General features: G+C 36.0%; 1 protein-coding gene across 3 annotated transcripts in view; it reads right to left on the bottom strand.

The window, feature by feature from the left end:
• Positions 1 to 22,771, bottom strand: part of APC (APC regulator of WNT signaling pathway) — a 135,649-nt gene that overhangs the window by 91,401 nt on the left and 21,477 nt on the right. Inside the window, exons 1-3 of one of the 3 annotated variants that reach the window (XM_036740970.1) lie at positions 21,793 to 21,840; positions 21,194 to 21,320; positions 10,136 to 10,288 (exon numbers count right to left, since the gene is read on the bottom strand). In XM_036740970.1, coding sequence (XP_036596865.1) covers positions 10,136 to 10,270 — 135 coding nt within the window. In that variant the 5' untranslated portion in view covers positions 10,271 to 10,288; positions 21,194 to 21,320; positions 21,793 to 21,840. Of the gene's footprint in view, positions 1 to 10,135; positions 10,289 to 21,193; positions 21,321 to 21,792; positions 21,868 to 22,771 lie in introns of those variants that run through there. The other 2 variants (XM_036740969.1, XM_036740971.1) reach the window with 2 other exon arrangements.

Genomic DNA, 22,771 nt, shown 5'->3' with positions numbered 1-22,771 from the left:
CTTATTGTCTTAAGGAGGGGCAAAAATTTGAAAAGCAAAGTTTTAAAAAAATGAGTATTAAAAATTGTCTTTACATGTAATAGGGAAAAAAATACTATTTGGAAAAAAAAAGGAAGAGGAAAAACAAATTGCCAGTATCAAAAATGAAAAGGGTAAAACTCACTCCTGATGAGAAGGAAATTAAAGCAATTCTTGGAAAATATTTTGCCCAATTATATGCCAATAAACCTAATAATCTAAGTGAAATGAATGCGTATTTATGAAAATATAAATTGCCTACATTAACAGAAGAGGAAATAAAATACTTAATTCCCATTTTAGACAAAAAAATTGAACAAGTCATCACTGAGGCCCTAAGAAAAAATTTACAGGACCAGATGAATTTATGAGTGAATTCTACCAAATACTTAAAGAACAATTAATTCTAATGCCACCAAAAGTATCTGGGAAAACAGGCAAGGAAGGAGTCCTACCAAATTTCTTTTACAACAGAAATATGGAACTGATGTCTAAATGAAGAAGAGCCAAAACAGAAAAAGAAATCTATAGAACAATTTCCTTAATGAATATTGATGCAAAGATTTTAACTAAAATACTAACAAGGAGATTACAGCAATATATCACAAAGATCTTACACTACGACCAGGTAGGATTTATACCAGTAATGCAGGACTAGTTCAATATTAGGAAAATTAACAGCATAACTTTATGACCATATATCAATGACAAAAACAACAAAAATCATGATTGTCTGAATAGATGCAGAAAGTTTTTGACGAAATATAACTCATTCCTTTAAAAAAAAAACACCAGAAAGCAAAGGAATAAATTGAGCATTCCTTAAAATACTAAAGTAGTATCTATCTAAAATAAACAGCAAACATTATCCGCAATGTGGATAAGCTTTCCCAATAAGATCAGAAGTAAAGTAAGGATGCCCATTATGACCACCATTATTCAATACTGTACTAGAAATGCTAGCAATAGCAAAAAGAGAAGAAAAAGAAATTTAAGGAATTGGAAGAGGCAATGAGGAAATAAAACTACCTCTCTTTCCAGATGATATGATTAGATTAGGATTAGAGAATGCTAGGGAGTCAACTAAAAGCTAGTTAAAATAATTAACAAATTCAGTAAAGTGGCAGGATATAAGATAAATGCAAATAAATTATAAGCATTCCTAAATATTACCAACAAAGCTCAGCAGCAAGAGATAGAAACAGAAGTTCCATTTAAAATATTAGGAGTCTGACTGCCAGGACAAAACCAAGAACTATACGAACACAATTACAAAACGCTTTTCACACAAATGAGGTCAGATATAAACAATCTGAGAAATACCAATTGCTCTTGGGTAAATGGAGCCAATATAATAAAAAATGACAATTCCATCTAAGTTAATTTACTTATTCAGTGCCATGCCAATCAAACTACTAAAAATAATTTAATAGAGCTATAAAAATAATAACAAAATTCATGAAAGGTGGCCTAGTAATGCCAGATCTCAACTGTATTATGAAGTCTAAATCATTAAAAAAAAAGACTAAAAAAATGATACTAGCTAAGAAATAGAGTGGTGGATTAGTGGAATAGACTAAGTACACACAGTAGGAAATGACCATAGTCATCTAGTGTTTGATAAATACAAAGATCCAAGCATCTGGGACAAGAACTCACTGGTTAACAAAAATTGCTAGGAAAACTGAAAAGCTGTTTGGCAGAAACTTAGACCAACAACCACACCATACACCAAGAAAAGGTCAAATTGATCTGTAAATTAGTAGAGAATGGAATAGTTTACCTTTTAGATGTATGGATAAGGGAAGATTTTATAACCAAACAAAAAACAGCATTACAAGATGTAAAAAGGATAATTTTGATTACATTAAAGTTTTTCATGAAAAAACCTGATATAGCTTAAATAATCAGGTTGATTCTGTATCATCTTTTAATTGATACTATTTACAGTTAATTGATTTTGTCCTGTAACTGCCTACGTCATAGTTCGTCTTTGAACTTGGTTCTGAAATTTGGCTGGCCTGTAATGAGTTAGGTTTAGAAATCCATTTTTCCTGCTAATCACTGTTCTATTCTTGCCTCAAAGAAACCTGTAATCCTCAAGGGTTGCAGGTAGACACCTTCACTATTCATGATGTCCAGATCTTTTAACTGATCATAACAGGTTCCTCACCCAGGAAATCCTAGTCTTTGTTCTATACTCCCCAAACCTATAAAAGAAAGCTGTGGGCCTCATTCAGGGTTTTTAGCTTTGCTGAGAAAGCTTTGTTGGTAAATTTGTACTTTACTACTAAATTGATCATGCTTGGAACATAGTGCCTAAGTCCACCTTAATTTTAACAGTTTTTGCAGGGATTGGAAACAGGGAGGGGGTTAGAGAATCTTGCTATTAGTCACTGCTGTCAAGATTCTTCCCAGAGTCTTCCTAAATAGGGGGATCCTTCACCTGGAAGATGTCATGTACCCAAGAGCCAGTTTGGCTTCAGAAAGGACTGAGGATTGCTCAACACAGTGGTTGTTGCCTGACAACTCTGGGAGAAATGCCAGGAGCAGAACAGAGGTCTATATACCACATCTATTGATCCGTCAGTTATGAGGGCTTGTGGAAGGTCATGGTAAAATTCTGTTGCCTGGAGAAGTTCATCAGTCCTATCAGTTTCATGACGACATGCCTACACAGGTTCTGGATAATGGATGATGCTCTCATGCTTTCCCAGTAATCAACCAAGTGAAAAAGGGCTGTGTGCTTGCTCTAATGCTTTTCAGCATGATGTTTTCTGCAATATTGTCAGATGCCTTCAATGAGGACAAAAATGGCATCAAGGTAAGCTGCCATACTGATGGTAAATCAACCTGAAAAGGCTACAAGCCAAGATTAACGTGAAGAGTTGGCATGTGCCTTTTTGTTTACAGGTGGTTGTGCACTCAATGCAGCCTCTGAGGCTGAGTATGGATGGATTCTCTGCTTCTTGGACTAATTTTGGCCAGACGATTAACACTAAGAAAACAAAGGTTCTCCACCAGTCAGCAATGCACTATCCATACACGAAACCACTGGTTACAGCCACTGGAGATTCTGAATGCTGTGGATTAGTTCACTTACCTTGTCAGTATACTTTCCAGGGATGTCACAGAGATGGTGAGGTTGACACACACATTGCCAGAGCTAGTTCAGTATTTGGGAGGCTTCAAAAGAAGTACAGGAGAAAAGGGGTATTAGGCTGCCTACCAAACTGAAGGTCTACAGAGCCCTTGCCCTTGCGCTGATCTCATTGTTCTACACCTGTGAAACTTGGACAGTACACCAGCACCATGCCAGGTGTTGGGGGAAGATTCTGAAGGTCACCTGGCAAGATAAGGTACTGGACACTGAGGTCCTTTCTCGAGCTAAGTTACCAAGCATTCAAACTGTATTGTAGACACTACATCTCTGATGGGCTAGTGGAGTTGTTCCAATGCCAAAAGTACGTTTGCCTAAAAGACTCCTTTACAGAGAACTCACACAATGCAAGTGCTCACATGGAGATGAAAAGAAGCAATACAAGGACATTCCCAAGGTCTCTCTGAAGAACTCTGGAATCAATTGTGAGATGTGAGAGGCACTAGCACAGGGCATGGTGTTCCCACAACAAAGAAAGTGCTGTACTCTACAAGCAAAGCAGAATTGCGGTAGCTCAAAACAAATATGAAATGTACAAATTTTGAGACATCTCCAAATGTTCATATGAATGATTTGTGCCCAACCTGTGGTGCAGCCTTTTGAGCTCACATTGTTCTGATTAGCCGCTGTTGGACACATAGTACCTTAACCTCAACAGAGTGGTATCATTTTAGTTCTTTTTGAGCATATAGGACAAAACCAACAATGAGCAACTATGAATGACATGGCTATTCTCAGCAATAGAATCATCTAAGACAATTCCAAAGTACTCATGATGGAAAATGCTACCTGCTTTCAGGGAAAGAACTGATAGAGTCTGAATGAAGATCGAAGCACACTTCTTTTCACTTTCTTTATTATTCCTGGGTTTTTGTTATGCATTTTCTTTTGCAACATGCTAATATGGAAATGTTTTGCATGATTGCACATGTATAATTATATCAAGTTGCTTGCCTTCTTAAGGAGAGAGGGAAAAGGAGGCAGGGGAGAGGACAGAAGGAGGGAGAGAATTTGGAACTCAAGATTTTAAAAAAACAAATGTTAAGATTTTTTGTTTACATGTAATCGAGGAAAAAAATAGAAAAAAAATTAAATGTAAAAAAAAAATGACCAGCACAGTTATTTTGGAAAAATCTGAGAAGACTTATATGAACTGGTGCCAAGTGAACAGAACCAAATGAAAATTACACAGTAATTGCAATATTATGTGATGATCAACTGTTAATGACTTAGCTATTCTGATCAATATAATGATCCAAGAGAATTCTGAAGGATTTATGATGAAAAATGCTATTCACCTCCAAAGAGATAACTGATGCAGTGTGAATGCTCTTTTTTACTTTATTCTTCTTGTTTTTCTTTGTCCGATTTCTTTTGCAACATGGCTAATATAGAAATGTTTTGTATGACTACACATGTATAATCTATAACAAATTTCTTGCCTTCTCAAGGAGAGGCGAAGAGAGAGGGAGAGAATTTGGAACTCAAAATTTAAAAAAAATGAATATTAAAATTTGATTTTACATGTACTTGAAAAATTTTTTTTAATAAATGTTCTAAAAACAGTGAATAAGATTGTCAAGGGAAGCAATTTTAAAAGACGACAAAAAAGATGACTGGGAAATAAAACTAAACTAAGTAGGACTAAAACACAAAATTTGTTTTTCACAGTTGTACCTTAGCAAAGGTATCTGCCAGCTCCAATCTTTTTGAAAATTTTTCCAACATCACAGCACGTATTAATGATATTTATGCAGTGCATGCCTGTATGTCCACCCAAAACTTCAATCAAATAAAAAATTGCAAAACCAGAATTTCAAGAGCCAGAAGGGACCTTAGAGATCATGTAGTCCAAATATTTAATTTTTAAACTGAACAAACTGAGGCCCAGATCAAGACAATGATACAAGATAATTTCTTAAGACTCATGATGAAAAATACTATCCATCTCCAGAATAACTGACGAACTCTGAGTACAGACTGAAGTATATTTTTTAAAATTTATTTTGTTTTATGTGTCTGTATGTTTTCTTTTGCAAGATGGCCAATAGGGAAACATTTTGCATGACTTCACTTGTATAATCTATATATTGCTTGCCTTCTCATGGGGTGAGGGAGGAGAAGAAAAGAGAGGATTTAAAACTCAAAAATTTTTTAAATGAATGTAAAAAAATTATTTTTACATGTAATTGGGAAATCTTTAATAAAAATATACACACACACAAACATGTGTGCGTCTGTATTTTTAAAAAAGATCAAATAGCTAGTAACTGGCAGACTCCAGACTTTAATACAGGTATTCTAGCTCCAAAACTAGTATTATTTCCCTATTATACTGCTTTTGACCCTACCTCTGCCCAGACCCTAATCTCATCAATAGCAGCTTTTACATCATTTTGAGTTAATGATGTTTTTATTTCTGAAATCTTTTATCTCAATTGCCTTCTTCGGATAGCCACCATCACTCTACCTCTTGAATCTCATTTTCTTCATTCCCTCCCTGCCTCCAGTCCTTGCTTGCACCCAGAACAACTCCTCAATTTCCTCTCTTCAATATGGTTAGTTAATAGTATATACAGCATCTACACAGAGAAAACTGACAAATGTGTCTAGACCCCTTCCTCAGAAAAACCAACTCTCATATAGCTATTAAACACAACACCAACTGTGGAAACACAGAACACTAAGACCTCGGTTGTGTTATAAAAATTAAGAATTAGTATTATAAAAATGTCCTTGGTCTGGTATTCTTAACATTCCTGGGCTCCCTTGAGTCAGAGACCATTGTTAAAAGAGAAAACAGACTTAATTCCATAAAGTAATTAGCTAGATGAAGGGAATGTTATTTTGTTAAGCAACTAGAAAGAGGATGTCTCCCTCAGTTTATCATAGACCAAATCAAGGGTTTTTGGTTAAATTTTTTTAACCCTTTCATTTACCCTAGCCCGGACTGAAAAAGAACTTCGTATTTCCAGGAAGAAAAGACCATCTGCCAAGATTAACATTATAAATATAACACAATATTTATAAATCCTAACTGAACTATGTACTTTTGTTTTACCTTTGCTATGAAAACTTCTTCATATTCTGTTCCACAGTTACTAAAAATGTGAGTCAGAACTTTAGTAGGAGGGGTTTCCTGATTAGCAGGAGTACTTCTGTGGGTCAGATACAGAAATTTCTTTCCATACAGAATATCTGCACATTAATAAAAATATATCTCTGACAGATCTGGCTAAATAAAGGCTATAGAATACTTTTCTTTTACAGTTCATTGGTGATGCCTCAGAATCCAACAATTGAGACAAGTCAGAACAACTCTGGACTGCTCTTCTGGGGAAAAATAAAAAAAAAGCAAAGCTCTAGATCAACAACTAATGGTAAATGGACTTTTCAAAATCTCTAAGAGTTCTTTTCAGAATCCAGCTGCCCCATTTCACTAGCTCCTGACGGTTTTTGTTTTTTTAAGCCAATTCCATTAGACAGGTAAGGGGTATTTGGATTATATACATACTTGTGTCCACAACTGTGCCTGTAGCCATCTCCTGTATTATGAGCCCTAAGCTAGGGGTTCTTAACTTTTTTGGGTGTCATAGATGACTTTAGCAGTTTGGTGAAGTCTACAGACTCCTTTTTAGACTATATTTAAATGAGTATGTGAGTGAGAGAGAGAGAGAGAGAGAGAGAGAGAGAGAGTGTGTGTGTGTGTGTGTGTGTGTGTGTGTGTAAAATGCATAAGATTACAAAGGAAACCAATTATATTAGAATAATTATCAAAATATTTTTGAAACAAGTTCACAAAACACAGGTTGCAAACCCCTTACCCATTCTAGAAAAAGACTTTATATTACGTGATGATTCACTTATTTGTTTGTTCGTTTTTGCAGGGGGAGGGCAGGGCAATTGAGGTTAAATGACATGCCCCAGGTCGCACAGCTAGTAAGTGTGTCAAGTGTCTGAGGCTGAATTTGAACTCAAACTCAGGTCTTTCTGACTCCAGGGCCGGTGCTCTATTCACCGAGCCACCTAGCTGCCCCTATGTGATAATTCACTTATAACCTTGTGACTCTATGTCTCCACTTTCCCAATTGGTTTATGCAAGGTGGCAAATTCAGTTCCCCACACTGATTGTTAGTGGCTTATTTCGTGTACGTAAATTTGTTCTACGTTTAGATATAAACCAGTCAGGAGTTTTAATGTTTTAACTATCTAGACATTAACTGGAGACTGATGAAACATATGCAACACAACAGCAATAAGTGCTGCCAGAATAAGGCCAGTTTTCCTGTTACTCAGGTGAGGCATAGAGCAAGATCTTGTCAAGTCAGTGAGGACTAGACCCCACTGCTTGCTCTGGGAACTTAGTCAAATCAATACTACCATTCCTGTCAAGGAACATCAATAACAGTCAATCAGCCCTTCAGGCAAAACAATTACCTTCTCTTATTTCTCTTTAGCTTCAATTATCTAATCTAGGCGATTTTGTTCCTCAAGGAGACCAGAATCCTGATTATACTTCAGGGAATCCTTTTCTTCTTGTCATACTAAATTGTGTTGCTATAGTCCAAAATTGATTGGTATGCTCCAAATTTTCTTTCAATTGACCAACAATATTGTCATGCCTATTGTTTGCCTGATAAATAATGCTGGTAAACCAGTTAAAACAAAGATATATCATAAGTCCTGTCGTTAACATATTGATTTTTTCAAGTTACTAAATACTATAATTATGAATATTATTATGGTATACATGGGGGAGTTTATCCTACTGTTGAAGCTGACTTGAAAGTAGTTACAAAGAAACTGATGAAAGTAACCAGATGCTGTTAAAACACCAATAAATGCTAAATAAATAAACTCTATTTACACAATAAAAATAAATGCAAATAAAAACTAAATGCCACCTACACAGTCACAGGATAACTATAGCTACCTTTGGATTCACATCTTATTTGTACTATAGAAGATCACCTTTGGACTTAAAGGTTAGAGGGGAGTTTTGTACTAGAGGAGACTGCAATGACTAGGTGGTAGAGAGATCATGACAGAGAATTAACCTTATAGGTCCGTTTAGCCATTCATGAGGACAATTTATTTTATATTAAAAAACTAAAAAAAAGGAGAGATAAATCTTTAATGTAAATAGAAAATATCAAAAAAGTGGCTGATTCACTGAAAGTCTTTTAGGAATTCAGGACACAAAGATATGCTTATATATACAGAAGTAAAAGTACTAAAGGAAGAATGATAGTGAGTTAGGAGAAATGAAGGAAGAAAAAGTAGCAATCAAGTGGGAGAGGATTCAGGCAGGAAATCAAGATATAGGGAAAGGTCGGACAGAAAAAGACAAAGCAGGAAGAGTGAAGGAAGTGGCATTTGTGAGAGATGTTTTTTAGTGCTATTTGGGAAAACAATGAATGACTTGTGATCTGTCACTAATGGGAAAGGAGGATTTCATATTTAATTCATCCCTAGAAGAACTTCTATAACTTTAAAACAGTGAGAATGATTTCCAAAAGTCCTATAGAAAAGTCGATCTCATTTCTTTAAATGTTGCATCTTATACCTAAGGAAGTTAATTACTGCACTTTTTATTTCTAAATTCTTTTTTTGTGGGGGGGCCCCCCAGGCAATTGGGGTTAAGTGACTTGCCCAAGGTCACACAACTAGTACATGTCAAGTATCTGAGGCCATATTTGAACTCAGGTCCTCCTGACTCCAGGGCCAGTGCTCTATTCACTGTGCCACCCAGCTGCCCCTATTTCTAAATTCTTAAGAAGATTTGGGGGGATGATATGATCATTCATTTTATTTTTCCAACTTTCATAAATGTTCATTTGATCACTGAAAGTTGCTTCAGTTTTCTTATTTATTAAGGTATTAACTTTTCATATAATCTATTTGGTAACTTCCAGTGCCAATGATATACTCAGATACCTGTATCCTATCTGCAAGCTATGCTTCCCTTCCATTTACTGGCTATATTATTAGAGAATCCATCGCCAAAAGTTCTGTCTTTTTTGGAACTTATGAACCTCAAGTTCTCTCAATTTTTATTGTTAATTTTCTTAAAAAAAAAAAGAAACTATCCTCTAATATCAAAATTCTTCTCTCAATCTAAATTGAGAATTACAGGAGTAAAATGGAAATGGCTCTTTTGTTCAAAACTGAGAAGAGCAACACAGCATGCATTTATTCATTTTATAGCATTAAAAAAGAGAACAGAATTCAGATTTTGGAATCAACAATTTTGTCAGGTATTGCTTTTAGAGAGTTATCATCAAGTTCCTTAGCAATGGCTGGGAAATTACATTAGAATTTATTCCTTCTCTGTCACCTAAGTTTCTGTTTCTTGGAACCTCAACCTCAGACATCTCAGCCTTTTTACCTTACACTAGAAAAACGGCCAGCATTCTTTCATGATCCTTTTTAGAAAGACCAACAAGTGATGAGAAATTCACCTAGTTACAGGGTGCTTGAAGTATTCTCAGTGTTCCACGTCTACTGGAATTTCTGATAATTCAACTTCACTATTAAATAAATTTGCCAACTGTTACTAGAATCCCTCTCCATAAAACAAAGATTTGAACAACTTAAACATCTTCTGAACGTACAGAATTCAGAAAGCTAAATGACAAATGTTTTCTTCCCATAGCCTCTACTATGTTGGACCAGGGTACCTGGACCAAAGATGTCCTGTACCAGAAAGCCATTCAGACACAGCTAGGGTCAGATCAGGGACAAGTCAGGGACAAGAAAATCTCCAACGGGATCCTCAGCAAGAGGTCCATAACAATCCTTCACTTTTAAAATGCATTTTAAAGCTCTCTTTTGAGGAAAGTCGTACTCACCCTCCTGGACTACTGAAATTTTGGATACTCTCTCAACCTCCATTTACATGGGGGAAAAAATGAATACCAAAAAAACCCAACTAGAATGAAAGAACATTCTTAATACCTTCATATTAGATGCCTCAGTTTCCAGTTTTGTTAGATGATTGGAATTATCTTCTAGCTCTTGTCGAAGATTTGAGTTCTCCATCTTCAGTGCCTCAACTTGTTTTAACAACTGATCGTATGAAGCTGCAGCCATCCTTGGCTACCCTTGGACCTAAGAAATTAAAAATAATTTTGAAATTTTCTACCAAAAGCTTCTTATTTAAAAGGAAGGGGAAAATCAACCTCTTCCCTGTCATTAATTTCCAAATAATACATAAAGCTTTTAGAACTATACTGTATATGCCCCAGATTCTTTGAATTAAGGCAGCAATCATAATCTTTTGATTAAATTTCTAGGAAAACTGTACAAAAAAACTGATGTCTTATTTTGAGGCAAACGAAATTTAGTTTTAATTTTTTTTCAATTATCAAAAATGAATTTTATTTCCCTCTTACTCTCCCTCACCATTGAGGAAAGAAAAAACCTTATAACAAATATGCATGGTCAAGCAAAACAAAGTCTCACCGGCCATATCCAAAAAAATGTCCTTTTGTACCCTTAGTCAATCATCTTTCTGTTGGGAAGTGGGTAGCATGCTTCGTCATCAGTTCTCTGGAACTGTGATTGATCACTGCGCGAATCACAGTCCTCAAGGCTACTTAAAAACAACAGTTTCTGAAGAGTGTGCATGTGTCTCTATTTGAAGAGAATCACCTCTACAAATTAGCATTTCTTTCAGGTTACCTTGACACATTTAATATAACCTTGACTCATATACAGACACATTTTACCAACGTGAATGACAACATACTAAAAATCTGTTCTGTTGTACAACTATGGAAAAAATTTTATTCTCCCAAAATGGAATATGAATTATGTGAATTTTAAAATCAAATTCTTACAAAGATATTTCAGAAAATACACTAGAACCTTACTGTGACACTATTAATACAAGAATCCAATAAGGCCCCTCACACAAATTAGTTATTGAAATATCTAAGGATTTCATCAAAAAGAAGTTTCTACAATAGACCTCAAGGACAGCACTATAGGCCTTTTTTATACAAAGAATGAAAACTTGAATACAAATTGGGATTTCACTAAAACAGAAGAAAAAGATTCTATTATCATTTCATGATGTTATGTGGCTTTGTGGAGTCCTAAAAAGGAGATGCTTGAGGACCACAAGATATCGTCATAGTAGGGGAGGCCTTCTAAGAAGCAGAGATGTAGGGGCAGCTAGGTGACACAGTGAATAGAGCATTGCTACCAGGGTCAAGAGGACCTGAGTTCAAATCCGGCCTCAAACACTTGACACAATTCCTAGCTATGTGACCTTGGGCAAGTCACTTAGCCCCAACTGCCCTGCCTTCCCCCCCTCCAAAAAAAATACAAAATAAAAGTAGAGAAAGTCACTGATAGTTACTTCTAGGGATGAGTACGGGTGGGGGGAGAAAAGGAAAGCAGTCTAAGGTTCCTTTCAGAACTCTTACAGTTTATGCAATGCAACTCTAAGTAATAAAAGAGGTCTTCGATACCAAAAGATAGAAAAATCACATAACAAAAGCATGGGATCAGAGATGTTTATTCTATATCTAGTTAAATCCCCAGCTCATTTTGGCCAAATAGAAACTTTATCCATATTAATTTTCTTACTTTCTTTCTTACTGGTACAAACAGAGGCAAGGTTGGTATACCAACATAGAGAACTAACCCTGAAGGCAGGAAGATATAGCTTCAAGTCTCACCTTGACCGAGCAAGTCACTTAATCTCTCAGTGCTCTGAGAATTCTCTAAGACAGACCTGCACAACCTGCAGGCAGCTTTCAGCACTCCAAAGGATTTTCCTCTACCTACAAAGCATGTTTTCTTCTACATTTTTCGTGCGCCACCGGAAATCCTTTGGCATGCCACAAGTGCCTAAGGGCATAAGCTGCCTTCATGGGACCCAGTTTGTGCAGGCCTGCTCTAAGACTTCACTTAGGTGTTCCCTATACCCACAGGTCCAGTCTTTATCCTTATCTCTACTGATACAAAGGGAATGAACATCTACTTAACCTTATGGGATTGCTGAGAATGAGTTGGTACTTAAGCAGTACTAAGAGATCTTGACATAAAAAGTGTTTCATTAATGAAACAGACATATGTGTGTATGTGTATGGGGGTGTTGTGAGATAATGAGTTTTAGTTTTAGATATATTAAATTTAGGTTATTGTTGGGCCAACTAAATGGCTTAAGTCTGGCATAAAGCAGTTGGAAATGTGAGTCTAGGGTTTAAATAAGAAAAGTAGGGCTAGAGATAAAAGTTATACTTAAAAGTAGCTCTGAAATATAGGATAACATTTTTTAAAAAAAATACAATGTAGGGATGAGTGAATTAATTAAATGCTATCTAAGAGTTTAAGATGGAATTTTAGTTGGTACTTAAAGGAAGGCAGAAGCCAGTAGGTAAAGCTGAGAAGAGGCAAAACAAATTATGACATATAAATGTAATAGATTATAAGAAATGATGAAATGGACAGTTTCACAGAGAATCCTAGAAGACTTGTAAGAAGTGATGAAGGGTGAAGTGAGAAGAACAAGGATAAAAATTTATACAATAACAACTTTATAAAGAAAAACAACTTTGAACAACTTGAGAACTTTGATTAACACAAAGAACAAGTATGCTACTTACCTCTTGAAAGAGAGGAGGGAATCAAGATACAGAATAATATATACATTTTCTGCCAAAATGTAAATTTTTTTTGCTTGACTATGTATATTTGTCACATGGATATTGTTTTTCATTTTTCTCCCCAATGCAGGTAAGGTAGGAGCTCAAGGGGGAATAGGGATAAAAAAGCAGCCAGAAAAAGAAAAAGGGCATCACTGAGGTATCTTTTTTTTAAGAGAGAAAAGAACATAAGGAGGGAGAGAAAGGAAAATAAGCAAAAGTTTTGAAAATACAAGTTGATCTTTATAAACATTTTAAAAAAGCAAGCTGTATACTGTAGATATCTGTAGTTTAATACACAATCCTCTTTTTCTGCTCTATGTGAAATGCCCATTCGATTTGGTATTTATTAAGTCAGGAATAAAAATAGTACTGTCTCTGAAGTCAGAGAGTCTCATTCCAGGTGTAACTTTACAACTCACTATCATTTGTGACCTAGGTCAAGTCACTTCACTCCTTGGGTGAACAAGAGGGGGTTGGACTATTTCAACAAAACAGCCAAACAGAAAGCCAAGTAGGCAGGTAGGTAGGTACAGAGAGAGAGAGGGAGAGAGAGAGAGAGAGGGAGAAAGGGAGAAAGGGAGGGAGAAGATAGAAATACAGACATGTATAGATATGTGTTAATTTCTTACACATTTTAGGTAGCTTCAGATTTATAAATGCAGTATACAATTTGATTTCTCAAAAGGGGAATTAACTATTAAGTGAATATAAACATATACAAAGTGGTTAAATGCAAAAAGGAGGTCAAGAGAAGTTGGAAGAATCAGGAAAGGCTTCATACGGACTCTGGTGCCTGAGCAGTGTCTTAAAGGAAAAAAAGAATACTATATGAGGTAGATAACGGTCAGGGAGAAGTACATTCAGGCGTAAGGGAGGGCTCCTGCAAAAGCACAGTGATAAGAGATAGAGTGTAGTGTTTGAGGAACAGAAAAAAGACCAGTTTGGCTAAATTAGACTGTGGTAGGGGGGCATAATGCCTAAAAAGGTCAAAGAGGTAAGCTGAGGACAGGTTGTATGGGGCTTTAAAAACTAAACAAGGCAATTTATATTTTATTCTAGAAGCAATTGGAAGCCACTGGAGTTGGTTAAAGAGAGTTTATTTTGAGATCTGTGTTTAAGGAAAATTACTTTGGCAACAGGCTGAAGAACAGACTACAGTTGCAAGAAACCTGAAGAGAGAGACTAATTAGGAAGCTTGATATAATAATCCAGGAGAGATGATGACGGCCTAAACTAATATGTGAAAGAAGAAAAGGGGTGAAACCCAAAGAGATATTTTGACAGTATAAATGGCAAGATATGGCAACTGATTAAATTACATGTGGTGAAAATAGTGAGGAAATTAAGACAATGGCAGGATTATAGGCCTGGGAGAATGGAAAGATGGTGGTACCTCTGTCAGAAACTGACAAGTTTATAAGGGAGGGTTTAGGTCAGGGATTCTTTACCTGGGGTCCAGAGACCCTTTAGATTTCAGAAGATCTATGGACTTGGATAGAAAAATAAGACATTTATTTTTACTAACCTCTAAAAGTGAAATTTAGCATTTCCTTAAATTTAAAAACATTACTCTGAGAAGGGGTCCACAGACTTCAACAAACTGCCAAAGAAGTTTGTGACATAAAAAAGGCTAAGAACCCCTATTTTAGAGGGAAAGATAATGAGTTTAGTTTGAAACACAATGAATTTAGCAAGTCTCCAGAACACTGAGTCTGACATGTCAAATAGGCAACTAATGATGTGTAATTAAAGCTCAGAGAAGAAACTGTGGCTGGATATATAAATCTGGGAGTCATCTGCATAGGATAACTGAATCTCTAAGGACTGATGAGGCTACCAACAGAGAAAGTGGAGTGCTAAGAAGGCCTAGGACATAACGTTGTGGAGTGCTAACAGTTATGGAGATGAACCAGGAAAGAAGACAAAGGAGCAGTCAGACAGGTATTAGGCAAACCAGAACAAAGTAGTGTCAGGGGAATCCAGAAGAGAAAGTATTCAGGAAAAGAGTGATCAACAATGATGAATTCAGCAGATATTTACAGAAATAAAAACCTACCAAAATAACTGGAGAAATATTGATTATTCTTGCTTCAACCATGCCAATATAACAAAAATGACAAAATTACCTATATTTATTCACTGCTATGCCAATCAAAAGAGCAAAGGGTTACTTTACAGTTAGGAAAATAATTCATATGGAGGAAGAAAAGATTAAGAACCTCGATTAATAATAAAAGTGGGAACGATGGGGTTTTTTAAGTAGAGCCAGATCACAATCCATACTACAGATAACTGATCATCAAATTTGGTTCCTACTAGTTTAAAAAAATAGAAAAGTTCCTCAGTGGGATTGATTAGAACACCAGACCCAGAAACAAACATGATGGCATAGTGTTCAGAAAAAAAAAAAAGAAACCAACTACTGGGATAGTTTTCTCTATTTGACAGACAAACTAAAAAGCAGTCTGAAGGAAATTAGAGTTAGACCAGTATCTCACAATGTAGAATCACAATAAGATCCAAATGGATATATGGCCTAGATATTAAAGGTTATATCATATATAAAAGAACAAGGAAGGTGATGCCTTTTGCAATTATTGATAGAGGAGATCTTGACCAAACAAGAGTTGAAGAGGACCACAGAACAGAAAATGAACAATTTTGCTTACATAAAGTTTAAAAGCTTCGAACAAACAAAACTGTTGAGGTTAAAACCTTAGGAAAAAATCTTTGCAGCAAATTTATTTAAAGATATGAGAAGCAATGAGGAATAGTGGCTAGAGAGTTGACTTCATAGCCAGGAGGACCTTGATTAAAAGTCCCTCCTCTAACACACAACAAGCTGTGAAACCCCTGGACAAGAAACCTATGAGACCCCTAAGCAACTCTTTAACGCTTTAAGTCCCAAGAATGATGCCACATGTTATTGGTAAGTGCTTCCTCATCTGGGAGTTCTCTAGTCACACTCCCATTTTCAATAGTGTCTAACATATATAGGAAAGAAATAAAGGAACACTCCTCATTTCCTAGTGGATAAATGGTCAGAAGATACTCTCAAAAGAAGGCAAGTTATTCACAATCATAAGAAAACTAAAAAAAAAGTTCTACTAGTATACTCCTTACAATCCATCATGTACTCTGTCATCTGATAGCACTGGCTTTCTCGCTGTTACCTGAACTAAATAATCAATTTCTCAATACCTATTATTTTCACTTGCTATTCTCTAATGACTGGAACCCCTATCCTCCTAACTTCCCTTGTTTCTTTTATATTTTTGTAACTAAATTCTACCTTCTGTAAGAAGCCTGTCCATATCTTCCTTAATGCTAGTGCCTTCCCTCTGTTGATTATTTCCAATTTATCATACCATATATATGTATATGAATATACACATATATAAATATGTGTGCATATACATATATAGACATATATATGCATGTATATACGCATCCACACACACTTCTTGCTTGGACATAATCATTTCCATGTTGTCTCCCCTATGACTACAAGCTCCTTGAGACCAAGTAATGTTTTAGGTTTGGGGTAGGGTTGGGGGTATGTTTTGGACCTTTCTTTATATTTTCAGCACTTAGGACAGTATCTGGCATATAGTAGGTGCTCAATCAATACTTGTTAACTGAAATCACTAATAATAAGGGAAAGGCTCATTGGAATAACCCTGAGGTTGTTCCTACAAATGGGCAGAGATGACAAAAAAAGGAGAAGTGACAACTGTTGGAGGGTATATGGGAAAAGTGGTACATAAATGCATCCTTCTGGAGTTGTGAATTAATACAGCTTTTTTGGAAAACAATTACCCTCCCCCCATCACTAAACTGTCGATATTCACCCTTTGATCCATATCTCCAAAGAATTAAACGAGGGAAAGGATTTTGAAGTACAAAAATACTCTTAGCATAAATTTTTTAGTATAAAAAAGAACTAGAAACTAAAGGAGAGTACCATCAGTTGGGCAATGACTAAACAAATTATAAGAATGAAAATTACTGCACACTATGACATGACAAAAGAGAACAAACTCAGAAAATCCTGCAAGGACTTCTATGAACTGATACAAAGAAAAGTGAGCAAAACCAGGAGAACAACGTATAAATGACTGTGGCATTCAAAAGAAAAACAACTCTGAAAGACTTAAAACAGTTAGCTACAATGACTGCACAAAATTTCAGAAGCATGGCACTCATTTCCTGACAGAGGGTTAATGGACTCAAGGTGTACAATGAAATGTTTACTTTTGGACATGGCAAATGTGTGAAATTGTTTTGCTATTTTTTTGTTTCAATAGTTGCTATACTTCTTTTTGTCTGAAGAGGAGTTTGGGGAGCAAGAGGTAGAGGTAGTATTACGAAAAGAAAAAAAGAAAAGAGGGCTATTGAAGTATTTTTTTTTAAATGCACAGAAGAGGATTTGTTTTGTTTGATAATGCTTACTGATCACAAAGGGAGGGTTTTGTTTTGGGTTTTTTTGGTACCTTTGTTTTGGGGGGAGAACTGGGAAGGGAGATAATGATAGTGAGGCAGAACAAAAAAGAGTAGGAACATCAATGAAGAATTAAGTACACAACAGGAGGGAAGAAAGTTCAGAGGAAAATACAGGTAAGAATGATAGTTTTAAAAACATATGCAATATATATGGAAATGCTCATACTTGTCAGAGTTTTTTTTATCCTGAAGATAAAAATGTATTAAAAAAAAAAAACCAATGGTAAAGCCTATAGCAGCTAATTTCATCCAAAAGGAAAAAAAAAACAAAATGTATGAGGAACTGATGAGAAAACTGACAACAAAAGACCTTTGGTCTACCTCCATAAAGTTCTGAGATGTAAAAGAGAAAGGGAAAAGAATAAGCACTTATGTCTTGTGTGTCTTGTGTGAGAAACAGCAATGTCGTTGGTTTCACTAGATCATAGAGAACTTAGAGGGGAATAAGATATAAGAAGACTGGAAAGGTATAAAGGGTTATGAAGGGCTTTAAAAGGCAAAGGACTTGTAAGAAACAACGATAAGTGAAATGAGCAGAACCAAGACCATGTTTTATACAGTCACAGCAATACTGTTCGAAGAAAAATTGTGAAGGACTAGCAAAGGTCTAAAGAAAGAAGATGCTATTCCACCTCCAGAGAAAGAATGGATAAATGGAAGTATGCATAGTATGGTTTTACAAATATATATGCACATGTATATATGCATGTGTCAAATGGTGGCCTTTTTTAGCCCAGGGTGAGGAGGGAAATAGAAACTCAAAATTTAACAAAAAAATTAATAAAATTACATTTAAAAAAGCCAAAGGATTTTATATGTCATCTTAGAGGCATTGGGGAACCACTGGAGTTGATGGAATAGGAGGGGTCAGACCTGTGCTTTAGGAAGATCATGGAGATCAACCAAAGTCTACTGCAACAGTATAGGTGTAACTACTGACTATATAAGGTGCTGCACAAAGGTGGTGGCAATGTCAGAGGAAAGAGGGGAATATACAAGAGAAGATGCAAGGGTAGAATCAATCGGGCTTGGCAACTCATTAGATATGTGGGGTGAGAGAATGAAGAGTTGAAGATGACAACTAGATTGTCGGTTTGGGTGATGACTAGGAGAGTGGTAGTGCCCTTGATAGTAATAAGGAAGTTAGGACGACAGGAAGGCCTGCGAGAAAAGGTAATTAATTCAGTTTTGACCATGTTGTACAAAGGAGAGAAAAGACATCAAATTCAAGCTTCCTAATAAGTAGTTGGAGATAAGAAACTGGAAGGAAATTATAAGTTAGAAATGGACAAATGAGATGAAATTGAATCCATGGGAGCTGATGAGATCATGAAGTCAAACAGTGTAAGGAGAAAAGAGGGCCCAGGATAAAATCTTGAAGGTCACTCATGGTTAATGAGCATGGCCTGGGTAGGAGGAAGAGAGAGAAATACTGTGAAAATGGAGAACATTTACCACACCATAAAGAAGACTAAGATCTACAGTGTTAAAAGACTGCAGAAATGTCAAGAAGGATGAGGATTTGAGAAAAGGCAATTAAATTTGGCCATGGAAGGAGTATAAGCTAGCTGGTTTAATCTGCAGAGTCCACTGAACTTGCAGTTAAGAAAAGTCTATTTCTGATTGCCCCTGGACAATCTTACATGGTATGTGGAAACAGCATGGTGTGGTGAAAAGAGAAATCAGAAAACTCAGTTTGGAATCCCGGTTCTGATACTGGCTGTGTCACCATAAGGAAAAATGGCTTAATCTCTTGAGTTCCTCATTTTTAAAATGGCTGTTAAATACTTATGCTACCTATCTCAGAGGGTTGTTTTGGGTAAAGTGCTTTGTAAAGCTTCAAAGCATTAAATAAACAAATTTTCATTATAATATTGGATTTGGAGTCAACAAACTTGGGTTTGAATTATGGCTCTGCTGCTTATTATTTGTGGGCAGGTAATTTTACCTCCCTGGGCTATTCTACTCATCTATAACAGTCTGTCAAACAAGAGAATAGAAATAGTTTCACCACCTTTCCAAGAAATTTAATTCAAGAAGGTTCTCCTAATTATATTTTATGCACACTCTAAAAATGAATGCTTCAACTTTGTGAAGGATATTGTATTCCTCTACATTTCCTTTTCTGCTTTTTCTCCTTTTGATGAAATTAGCTGGCATAGATAAGCTTTACCACTGTCTTCTTAAAAATATATATAATTTTTATCTTTTGTTATTCTGATAAAAACTAACAAGTATAAAACATAAGTATATATGCATATTCATATATATGAAACATACAGCTTTTTAAAAATGTCATATATTCAGCACATTAATTCCAAAGTATCATACTTTATCATACTTAAGCTCAGTTAACTTTTGGGCAGCTAAAATATTAAGAGTATTCTTAACCCCAAGACCTCATAGCATTCATTATGATTTGTCACTGAACTACGATTTGGAATTTAAATGAGTCAGCTATTTTTGATATAGTATTTCAGTCACAACTACAACTCAATTTTACAATTCTGATATTAGATTTTAAAAATTAGACTCAGAGATAAAACCTAACAAAAAACTGTTAGCTTACCTTATTTTCAACACAATTTCCAATCAAGTACTAAAATAAAATTTCTCAAGTACAAAAAAATTCAAATTTATTCTCACAGTCAATGATATTTTTAATTTCACCCAGAAGAAAATTATACATGAGATCCCTAATATGTTGCTTATTTTCTTTTATATAAAAGTGTTTAATTTAACAGAAAGAAAGAGGTAAAAAGAGAAATTAAATTGTCATTTGGGGGAAGAAAACTTTTAAGTCTCTCATTTAAAATTATGTAAATTCCTTCTAGTTTAAAAAATAATGCTACTGACATCTACAGTTAAAAATGCACTTTTTAGATTCCAATCAATTTTTAAAAACTGAATTATTTCAGAATATAATGATCTCAGACTTAAGAACAGCTCCCCCCCAAAATCTAAGGGATATTGTATCTGAAACTAAGTGATTTTTATAGAACAAGCGCCATCTCTCCTTGGGGGTGTGGCATGTGGCTACTATAAAGAATAAAATATCAAACCACAATAAATTCAACTTTTATTCAATTCACATGTATCCACATTTTAAATGTATCCACATTTTAAAACACATTTCTTGTATCAAGTTTTTAAAAATTATTTTTCTTAACACCCAAGTGCACATAAAAGAAAAGCTATGATCTGATGATTTAAGAGTTGCTTCTAGATTTTATGCCATTATATTCCAAAGTGCATAGGAGTAAAACTATGGTTTCTAAATATACCAAATCTACCAAAGTAACATTAACAAACCCTATACAATGCATTTATAATCTAGAATGATCAGTTTTGGGGTGACCTAATTAATGGCATAAAAGCTGCACCTAACAAAGGAAGAGAAAGGGCTCACTGCTTCATACATAATGTATTAAGATTTCCTATAGGATTTGGGTTAAATCACAGATTTTGAGTATTTCTTTTGTAATGTAAAATTAAAATGTCAGGACATTCCAATAGATTAAACATTCACAACTCTCTATTTTTCCACTATAAAAAAACCCCAATTCCTTATTTATTATAGCACTTGCATTCAGAAGCATTAAAGCTTCTTGTAAATGGATTTCTCAGGCCAGCAATGTATATCATAGGCTCTCATTCCTGCTTTTCCTCGGCACAGGAGAAAAACGCTATAGTCGACCACAAAAAGCCACCATATCTTGTCACTAACAAAGACACCAGTATCTTTCTGACACCCTATTTAAAGAGAGTTTGCTTAGATGTTTCACAATAGCATGCAGACTACTGGCAACCAAATTTTCACCATTCAACAGATCACATGTAAGCTCTGCAGTACCTGCCTCATGCTCTTCCTTCTTTCCCCAGAAATGCTTCATTATGGTTCTGCTAGATCCACATCAAGGAATAAGCAGTCGCTTTGTATCCCTATCCCTCCCTTTGGCGGCGGCTGCTTGCTGCAGTTACTGTGGCAGAGGAAACAGGAGGACTTCAATGTACTAAAGCTTTTACTACTTGCCATGAATCTGCTCCATTCTTTGTTATCCTGTACCCGTTTCCTTAGATACTGTTATTCTGCTTTTTTCATGTCAAAAGGCTTTATTAAAACAAAACCCAGTTCTCGCAACAAAAGCTACTTTTTCTCCCCTCTGCCTCTCTTGACATTCCTACCCTCCCCCTTCTTCCTCTCCTGTCAAACACCCCGATCAGAACCACAGGAAAGCCATCGTTGGTCACCACTGCAGTAAAAGGAAAAACAACCCTCTCCAGCTTGACATGCAACAGAGGACACTTATAATGAAGTAAGCCAAGCTCACAAAAAGCCTCCAAGCTTCATGGGGCTTCCGGGAGTGGGCAGAAGATGTAGCCTTTACATAGTCATTTTTATCACCCCCTCCCCCTCTGCAGCAAATGCTGCTGCCTGATTCCAGGACCTACCCCATTTCCGAACCTGGCTGCACCTCCATTCCATCTCCAGTGACACCCCCTTCCCGGCTGCGCCAATACAACCACATGCCAGTCACGTGCAAGCTCGGCCAGCCAATCCCCCAGTTCCCATCAGAGGATGTGATGAGCTCTGATCAGCAATCAGCAGATTACACAGCTGCTGCTCATACTCTTTCCAACCCAGTCTGGAGCTGAAAGCAGAGACCCCACCCCACAGCACACGACTGGCCACAGCCCTAAAAATGATCCTTCACCTCCTACCCCCAAAGCGGTGGATAGAAACTGTTATCTATTCCGGGATCAAAAGCCCATTTAGTCAAAGTTACCCTCCATACATATCCTACTCCTAAATTTTAGGGCCTTTCCTCTTTTAATTGTTTACTATTTATATTACATAGATTGTACATATGTTTGTTTGTAGTCTCCCCGATTAGACTGCAAGCTCCTTAATGGCAGGAAATATCTATTGCCTCTTTTTGTATCCCCAGAGTTTAAGCACAGTGCCTGGCATATAGAAGGTGCTTAATAAATATTTAATGACTGACATGTACATGAATTTACAAACTTGGAAAAAATGCACATAGGTCACTAGTTCATAGAATCATAGGTTTAAAGAAGAAGGGACCGTGGAGGTCATGTCATCTCATTGTGGAGATGAGAGCCTGAGGTCACACAAGTGGAAGAAATGGAATTCAAATCCAGATCCTCTGACTACAATGGCTGGCACATAGTGTAGGTCTTAATAATAAGCATTTAATAAATAAGTGCTTACTAAATAAAAAGCACTTAATGCTTTTTTGACTTGGAAAAAACCCAATATACCTTTAAAAGTATTTTTTTAATTTATCAAGTAAGACTATATTGTCTCTGCGGCGCCCCCCGCCCCTGCCACCGGAAAAAAGAAAAAAACCCACATAACAAACATGCTTAGTCAAGCAAAACACATTCTATATTGGTGATTTCCAAAAAT

The sequence above is a fragment of the Trichosurus vulpecula genome, chromosome 1 (assembly GCF_011100635.1).
Source record: "Trichosurus vulpecula isolate mTriVul1 chromosome 1, mTriVul1.pri, whole genome shotgun sequence".
NCBI lineage: Eukaryota > Metazoa > Chordata > Mammalia > Diprotodontia > Phalangeridae > Trichosurus > Trichosurus vulpecula.
This window is presented reverse-complemented; position numbering and strand designations above follow the sequence as displayed.